The 9,711-nt window shown below is 32.3% G+C and overlaps 1 protein-coding gene across 7 annotated transcripts in view; it reads left to right on the top strand.

Annotated features, from left to right (window-relative positions):
- LOC136026532 (rap guanine nucleotide exchange factor 4-like) overlaps positions 1-9,711 on the top strand; it is a 788,659-nt gene that overhangs the window by 754,319 nt on the left and 24,629 nt on the right. For all 7 annotated transcript variants that reach the window (XM_065703199.1, XM_065703201.1, XM_065703204.1 and 4 more), the window contains one exon: positions 3,524-3,753. In XM_065703199.1, coding sequence (XP_065559271.1) covers positions 3,524-3,753 — 230 coding nt within the window. The remainder of the gene's footprint in view (positions 1-3,523; positions 3,754-9,711) is intronic.

Consider the following 9,711-nt stretch of genomic DNA (forward strand, 5'->3'; position numbering starts at 1 on the left):
CATGGTGAATTTACATTCAGTTCACAGCAAGGTCCATGTATCATATTTTTTACACCAATATCATGTAAGTCCTTATCGACATCTACAACAGGTATTTCAGTGGAAATCACATCGTCAATTTCTATAGGAGCAATTTTATTAAATAATTATTTTAGTATATGTGCGTGGAAATCCTCGCTTTTGCCATTCCTTTGAGTACAACCAGCATCGCACTGGGGCAAACATTTTAAATTTTACTATTAAGTTTATCAGTGATTTCAACTTTTGCCGGAAGACATGGGCCGCAATGTCATGTCTATGAACCGGCTATTGTCCAGGAAGTAAAATTTGCTGTATCTCGTCCCAAGATGGATTAAAAGTAAATGTAATAAACAAATCTGGACGACCATAAAGACGAACATACGCAATGGCATCTTGAGCATACTCATGCATATGACGCGGACTGCCAGCTTATGACGAAGGTAAAATCATTGCTCTTCCAATGTTAGTGGTATTACCGTCATTTACAGCTGCATCTCGCAAATGAATGTATTGTTCAGAGAGGAGCTTGGTCTGATTCAGACGGATGAATAGCAAACTTTCTGATTCTATCTTTGCATGCATATCAACGACGTATTGGTGAAATAATTGACGGCATTTCTAAATATAATTCTCTTCAACCTAACGAATCATTATTCTATAGGCATACTAGTTCATTGCGCTGCATTTCTTATCCATTTCTTTGTTAGTGGCCGCATTTATCAATTTAATATTAAAACGATAGCCATTATGTCCATCCCAAAAAAGATGGGATGTTGTAGGGAATCGGAGCATCGATGAGTTTCAGCAATTCTTGTCAACTGAGCGTTTCGTCAATGAAGAATAATATTTCGAGGTAAGAACTGATCACCGAACATAACGATTGCCACTTCGTTGATAGTTGGAGCATTGTATCTACGCACATGTTCATCGGTAGGCGTTTTGTCAGGGTAAATAACAATTTTATGCGTATCAGTAGGCATCAAATTGGTTAATATTTTGAACAGACCAACTAAATTATTATTTTCTTGGAAAAGATGTTGCAACTGGAAACGATAGTCCTTTCAACGTCGGGAGACATTTCGCAGCGTGCATTCAATTCGGCATTGCTATCATTGATGAAGTACAATTGCAAAATTTGTGATGCTCACCTGAAAATGGTAGAAGGGAATCTGATCTATGATAAATTTGCCCTTTTACTTTGGAAGCAGGTATAAAATGACCACAATCTTCGATTTGGCCCCCAAACGACGTCATTTGGAAACCTGAGTTATATTTCCTGGTGTTTGATAAAAAAAGCCCTTCGATTAGACGTATACCCAGTATGCAAAGTTTTTAAAGGCTCTGGTGGTGCAGCCAGTTGAGGAAGCTTAACTTTTCCTGAGGTGCAACACATTCCCATTGTTTCATTATTTAATTTCAAGGCCTTGCAATAGGGACAAATTTCAGACATAGTCCTGATTAGAACATCTTAACTGAAGCTATAATCATCGGAAGGGCAGTACTTAAATGCCTGGCGTTTATACACGCATTGCTTTTACAATACAGTGGCACGCGTTCTGTTTTTACTATCTCTGTCAGCTGCAAGCCTGGCTTCGCGTCGCTCTGGTAGTGCCTCGACACGCCTTCTTTTTTTACTTTCTCTTTCAGCATCAAGTCTGGTTTTGCGTTGCTCTCGTGGTTCCTCGATACGCCTTGGTTGACGTAAATTGGACCTTCCTAATCTAGCCCTTTCTCTTTGAGCCGTAAGCCTGGTTTTGCGTTGCTCTGGTGCTCCCTTTTTAGTGAATTCTAGGTTAATTATACACATATTGCTTTCTTAATACAGCGATACACCTTCTTTTTTTACTATCTCTGTCAGCCACAAGCCAGGTTTGGCGTTGCTCTGGTAGTTCCTTAATATGCCTTCTTTTTTCTTTCTTTTTCAGATACAATTCTAGTTTCATGTTGCTCTGGTGATTCCTCGACACTCTTTCTTTTTTACTTTCTCTGTCAACTGCAAGTCTGGTTTCGCCTTCCTCTCGTGGTTCCTGGACACTCCTTCGTTGACGTAAATTGGACATTCCCAATCTTACCCTTTCTCTTTGAGCCGCAAGCCTAGTTTTGCGTTGCTCTGGTGTTTTCTCTTGGTATTCCCTTTTTGGTAGCATTGTAGGATATTTTTTCTTTGACATTAATGACACTTTTTCTTTGAGTAGAAACCATTCTAAACATCAACAATTTCTACTAAACCTCAAACTTTTGGTTTTCTTTTTTAAGGTTTCCCAATTGCTTTAATCCTTTTTTAGTTTTCTCCTTTTTTAGAATTTTTTCCTTTTTTAGTTTTCTTTTAGTTTCTTTCCTTAATTTTTAGTTTTTTTCCTTTTTTTAATTTTCTTTTAGTTTTTTTCGTTTTTTCAGTTTTTTTTTCCTTTTTTTAAAGAAGATAGTTTTTTATTTTTTAGTTTTTAGTTTTCTTTTAGTTTTTTTAAGTTTTTTTCTTTTTTTTAGAAAAGATAGTTTTTTATTTTCTTTATTTTTTAGTTTTCTTTTATTTTTTTTAGTTTTAAATTTTTTATTTTTTTTAGGTTTTTTTAGTTTTTTCCTTTTTTATTTTTTTTAGGTTCTTCAGTTTTTTCTTTTTTCAGTTTTTTCCTTTTTTTATAGAAAATAGTGTAACAGACGAACAGGCAGTATATCTAGAAGATATTAAATTTGTTTTAGTAATTTTATATTCCTTTTCTAGTTTTCTTTTAGTTTTTTTCTTTTTTGGTTTTTATTATTTTTCAATTTTTAATTTTTTTTTTAGTTTTTTTCTTTTTTCCAGTTTTTTTTTCATTTTTTTTAGAAGATAGTTTTTTAGTTTTTTTTCCTTTTTTTAGTTTCCTTTTATTTTTTTTATTTTTTTTTGTTTTTTCACTTTTTTAGTTTTCTATTATTTTTTTCCTTGTTTTCATAGAAGATAGCGTAACAGACGGACAGACGGTACATCTAGAAGATAGTGTAACAGACAGATACTGCATTTTCATATAGATAAGATGAACAGGAATTGATTCAGCAGATAGAAAGGCTTGATAGTTGAATCCGCATAAAAAAAATTGTTTTATTTCACCCATTAAACCTTTTCTGGGTCCTAAATGGGTGTATAAATTAAAATGTAAATACAAGACTTTCCATTTTTCAGGTTCAAAATACTACATTCAGAACATCAAATCTTCAGCTCTTGTAAATAATATGCCTTGTGCCGTTGTAAATATGATATTAATTGATTTGATTGATTAAATCAAATTAAGAGATTGAGAATAAATATAAATCATTAATTAATTAATAAACTTATTCAGCTAAATAATTTAGCAGGAAAACAATTGCTGAGAAGACATAGTTTGCAGAACGTTTTCTATTCGCTTTCACCTGCAATTCTATTTATTGAATTTTCTGGCAATTATTTGTTTTTTTATAATATTTGTTTCAGTTACTATTGTTGTTAACGAAAATTTGATTAGACCTCGTTCATTTTACATTTCAGTTGTAAAGAGTATCAGAACTTAAATGCATTTTTTGCCATTGTCATGGGGCTGACGAACGTCGCTGTGAGCAGGCTGACGCAGTCGTGGGAAAGAGTGCCGTCGAAGCTACGTAAGCTGCTGGCAGAATTCGAGTCTCTTTGCGACCCATCACGAAATCATCGATCCTACAGGATCGCAGTTTCGAAGTTACAGTCACCAATTATTCCTTTCATGCCGCTATTAATTAAAGGTTTGTTCTTTTTTTAGTTATCGATTTTCAATTTTTTCAATATTATAATAAATTAATAAGGTTAATTTAAGTTTTATTTATTTAATTTAGCATTTGAAAATAAATCTTTTCGGAATTTTTTTTCCGAATTTTTTTTTTATTTAATAAAATTAAGATGCCATATTGCAACTTAAGGCGAACAGAAACATAATCCTACAATAATTAGGGCCCGACTGATATATCGGCCAACTGATATTATCAGGCTGATATGTGGTTAAGCGTCATTATTAGATATCGAGGGGACCCGGTGACTTCACCGCCGGGCCCTTTCATGGCACGCTGCAGGCTTCTATATATGGATTCTCATTGTCCCTTGTGTTCTTACCACAAACAGTACTGGGTCCCGGCGGCTTTGCCACCGGTCCCCACGGGCCCCAGCATGGCACGCGGTAGGCTTCTATATATAGATTCTCATTGTACCTCGTGTTTTGGGTCCCAGCAACGTTATGTCATTTTTGGATCGAATTGATGACGTAAATTGGTTTAGTTTTCTGTTTTAAGGTTTTCAAATTGCTTTAATCCATTGTCAGAATATATAGAAATATTTGTACAATCACCAGTTTTTTACGTTTTAAGCAATTTAATAATAATTTCTTTTTGACGTAAATTGACACTTTGACAAATTTTCTTTGAGCAGCAAGCATTCTAAACTTCAACTATTTCTACTAAACTTGAAATCTTTGATTTTCTGTTTTAAGGTTTTCGAATTGCTTTAATCCATTGTCAAAATATATTGAAATATTTGTGCAATCACCAGTTTGTTACATTTTAAGCAATTTAATAAAATTTAAAAAGAGCCTCAATTTTTTGAGCTCGTATAACGATAATAACGTGAAACGGTGTAACGGTAAAGATAGTGTAGCGGACAGACGGACGGATGGACACTACATTTATCTGTAATTCCCGGTCTGTAATTTCTCTTTGAGTGTCCTGGTCGTCATTTATATTTCCTGTGTCCCGGTCTTCATTTGTGTCCCGGTGCTTTGTTGAAGGTGATTGCTAATCGAACATTCCTTATTTCGATGTCGACTGACGAAATTACAGACCGGGACATCGGGACAAAAATGACGACCGGGACATAGGGAATATAAATGACGACCGGGACACTCAAAGAGAAAGCGACCGGGACACAAGGGATGTTCGATTAGCAATCACCATCAACAAAGCACCGGGACACAAATGAAGACCGGGACACAGAGAATATAAATTACGACCAGGACACTCAAAGAGAAACTACAGACCGGGAATTACAAATAAATGTAGTGTCCATCCGTCCGTCTGTCCGTTAGCTTTATTAGTTTTTTTTTTATTAGTTTTTTGTAGTTTATCCTTTTTTTAAGCCATGGTTCGAACCAGGAACCTCTTGAACCTAGAACCTGGAACATGACGCCCGGTCGTCATTTATATTCCCTGTGTCCCGGTCGTCCTTTGTGTCCCGGTATATATATATATCTATACTAGCTGTTGGGGTGGCGCTTCGCGCCACCCCAACACCTAGTTGGTGGGGGCGCTTCGCGCCCCCCCCAAGCCCCCCCGCGCGCGTAAGTCGTTACGCGCCATAATAGTTACGCGCCATTGTAGTTGTGTCCCTATGTCCCACCTGTGAATATAGATATATATATATATATATGGTTTTAACTACGTAAAACTTGCGAATATACAACATTCTTTGCTGTCCCATTGTCTTTGCATATAAATAGATTGTCAGGTTATCCCCCTGTTTCCCCCGGTGTCCCCGTTGTAGTTGTGTCCCTGTGTCCCGGTCGTCATTTATATTCCCTGTGTCCCGGGTCCCGGTCATCATTTGTATCCCGGTGTCCCGGTCTGTATATACATTCGTTTTTTAGTTTTGTTTTTCTCCTTTATTTTTTTCCTTTTTTTTTCTTTTTTAGCTTATTTAGATTTTTAGATTTTTTAGTTTTTTTTATTAGTTTTTAGTTTTTATTTCTTTTTAGTTTTTTTGTCCCGGTCGTCATTTATATCCCCCTGTTTCCCCCGGTGTCCCCGTTGTAGTTGTGTCCCTGTGTCCCGGTCGTTATTTATATTCCCTGTGTCCCGGTCGTCATTTGTATCCCGGTGTACCGGTCTGTATATACATTCGTTTTTTAGTTTTGTTTTTCTCCTTTATTTTTTTCCTTTTTTTTTCTTTTTTAGTTTATTTAGATTTTTAGATTTTTTAGTTTTTTTATTAGTTTTTAGTTTTTTTTTCTTTTTAGTTTTTTTGTAGTTTTTACCTTCTTTTTAGTTTTGTTAATTTTTTTTTTTTACTTGTGTCCTGGTCGTCATTTATACTCCCTGTGTCCCGGTGCTTTGTTGATTGCTAATCGAACATTCCTTTTGTCCTGGTCGCTTTCTCTTTGAGTGTCGTCATTTATTTTTTTCTTTTTTAGTTCTTTTAGTTTTTACCTTTTTTAGTTTTTTTTTAGTTTTTAGTTTTTTTAGTTTTTTACCTTTTTTTAGTTTTTTTAGTTTTTTAGCTTTTTTATTTTTTTTATTAGTTTTTAGTTTTTTTGTAGTTTTTGCCTTTTTTTTTAGTTTTTTGTCCTGGTCGCTTTCTCTTTGAGTGTCGTCATTTATTAGTTTTTTCCTTTTTTTTTTTAGTTTTTTATTGGTTTTTACCTTTATTTTAGCTTATTTTTCAGTTTTTTCCTTTTTTTTAGTTTTTTTTTATTTTTTATTTTTTTTAGTTTTTTACCTTTTTTTAGTTTTTTTAGTTTTTTTAGTTTTTTAGCTTTTTTACTTTTTTTATTAGTTTTTAGTTTTTTTTTGTAGTTTTTGCCTTTTTTTAGTTTTTTCAGTTTTTTTTTTAGTTTTTTATTGGTTTTTACCTTTATAGTTTTTTTAGTTTTTTAGCTTTTTTATTTTTTTTATTAGTTTTTAGTTTTTTTTGTAGTTTTTTGCCTTTTTTTAGTTTTTTCAGTTTTGACGTCACCTAATCCAGTTTTTTCAGGTGACGTCACCTGACACATCCATCCACACATCCATCCATCCATCCATCCACAGACAACTTATTTTTATATATATAGATATATAAAAATAAGTTGTCTGTGGATGGATGGATGGATGGATGTGTGGATGGATGTGTCAGGTGACGTCACCTGAAAAAACTGGATCAGGTGACGTCAAAACTGAAAAAACTAAAAAAAGGCAAAAACTACAAAAAAAACTAAAAACTAATAAAAAAAATAAAAAAGCTAAAAAACTAAAAAAACTATAAAGGTAAAAACCAATAAAAAACTAAAAAAAAAACTGAAAAAACTAAAAAAAGGCAAAAACTACAAAAAAAACTAAAAACTAATAAAAAAAGTAAAAAAGCTAAAAAACTAAAAAAACTAAAAAAAGGTAAAAAACTAAAAAAAATAAAAAATAAAAAAAACTAAAAAAAAGGAAAAAACTGAAAAATAAGCTAAAATAAAGGTAAAAACCAATAAAAAACTAAAAAAAAAAAGGAAAAAACTAATAAATGACGACACTCAAAGAGAAAAAAAAGGCAAAAACTACAAAAAAAACTAAAAACTAATAAAAAAAATAAAAAAGCTAAAAAACTAAAAAAACTAAAAAAAGGCAAAAACTACAAAAAAAACTAAAAACTAATAAAAAAGCTAAAAAACTAAAAAAACTAAAAAAAAGGCAAAAACTACAAAAAAACTAAAAACTAATAAAAAAAATAAAAAAGCTAAAAAACTAAAAAAAACTAAAAAAACTAAAAAAAGGTAAAAAACTAAAAAAACTAAAAACTAAAAAAAACTAAAAAAGGTAAAAACTAAAAGAACTAAAAAAGAAAAAAATAAATGACGACACTCAAAGAGAAAGCGACCAGGACAAAAGGAATGTTCGATTAGCAATCAACAAAGCACCGGGACACAGGGAGTATAAATGACGACCCGGGGGAAACAGGGGGATATAAATGACGACCGGGACAAAAAAACTAAAAAGAAAAAAAAACTAAAAACTAATAAAAAAACTAAAAAATCTAAAAATCTAAATAAGCTAAAAAAGAAAAAAAAAGGAAAAAAATAAAGGAGAAAAACAAAACTAAAAAACGAATGTATATACAGACCGGGACACCGGGATACAAATGACGACCGGGACCCGGGACACAGGGAATATAAATGACGACCGGGACACAGGGACACAACTCCGGTACACCGGGATACAAATGACGACCGGGACACAGGGAATATAAATGACGACCGGGACACAGGGACACAACTACAACGGGGACACCGGGGGAAACAGGGGGATATAAATGACGACCGGGACAAAAAAACTAAAAAGAAAAAAAAACTAAAAACTAATAAAAAAACTAAAAAATCTAAAAATCTAAATAAGCTAAAAAAGAAAAAAAAAGGAAAAAAATAAAGGAGAAAAACAAAACTAAAAAACGAATGTATACACAGACCGGGACACCGGGATACAAATGACGACCGGGACCCGGGACACAGGGAATATAAATGACGACCGGGACACAGGGACACAACTACAACGGGGACACCGGGGGAAACAGGGGGATGTAAATGACGACCGGGACACCGGGACAGGGAATGGTCGATTAGCAATCACCATCAACAAAGCTCAAGGGCAATCATTAGAATCATGAGGTATAGATCTGAATACAGATTGTTTTCCCATGGACCATTATATGTTGCATGTTCAAGAGTCGGTAAACCTGACAATCTATTTATATGCAAAGACAATGGGACAGCAAAGAATGTTGTATATTCGCAAGTTTTACGTAGTTAAAACCATATATATATATCTATCTATATTCACAGGTGGGACATAGGGACACAACTACAATGGCGCGTAACTATTATGGCGCGTAACGACTTACGCGCGCGGGGGGGCTTGGGGGGGGGCGCGAAGCGCCCCCACCAACTAGGTGTTGGGGTGGCGCGAAGCGCCACCCCAACAGCTAGTATATATATATATATATATATATATATATATATATATATATATATATATATATATATATATATATATATATATATATATATCTATATCTATATATATAAAAATAAGTTGTCTGTCCGTTACGCCAGATTATATCTTCTATATATAGAAAAGAAAACAAACTAGAATGTAAAAACTGGAAATTGCATAAATATTTCGAAATATTGACAATAGATTAAAGTAATTCTAAAAAAGAAAAATGGTAAAAAACTAAAAAAAACTAAAAAGAAAAAACTAAAAAAAAAAATTAAAAATTAAAAAAATTAAAAAAAGAAAAAACCTAAAAAGAAAAAATGTAAAAAAATAAAAAAGGCAAAAAACTTAAAAAAACTAAAAAAGCTAAAAAACTAAAAAAAAAAACTAAAAAAAACAACTGGGAATTGCACAAATATTTCAATATATTTTGACAATAGATTAAAGTAATTCGAAAACCTTAAAACAGATACCCCAATTTTTGAGGTTTAATATAAATTGTTGGAGCTTTAGCATGCTTGGCATGTAAAGATTTTTCCAAGTGTCAATGTTAGAATGAACATTGACAAATTGAAGAAAACAAATCAATAAAAAGAAGAAACTAAAAAAAATAATAAAATAAGTTGTCTGTCTTTTATGTCTGTTACCCTATGTCTGTGACGCCAGATTATATCTTATCTATATATGAAAATAAGTTGTATGTATTTTTGTATTGAGGGTTTGCATATGACGTCTGAAAAATAAAGAAGAAAAAGAAAACTGAAAAAAGAAAAATGGTAAAAACTAAAAAAAAACTAAAAAGAAAAAACTAAAAAAAACTAAAAAATAAAAAAAAAATAAAAAAAGAAAAAACTTAAAAAGAAAAAATGTAAAAAAATAAAAAAAATAAAAAAAACTAAAAAAAGGTAAAAAACTAAAAACTAAAAAAAACTGAAAAAACTAAAAAAAGGCAAAAACTAAAAAAAAACTAAAAACTAATAAAAAAACTAA

This window comes from Artemia franciscana, chromosome 4 (genome assembly GCF_032884065.1).
Source record: "Artemia franciscana chromosome 4, ASM3288406v1, whole genome shotgun sequence".
NCBI lineage: Eukaryota > Metazoa > Arthropoda > Branchiopoda > Anostraca > Artemiidae > Artemia > Artemia franciscana.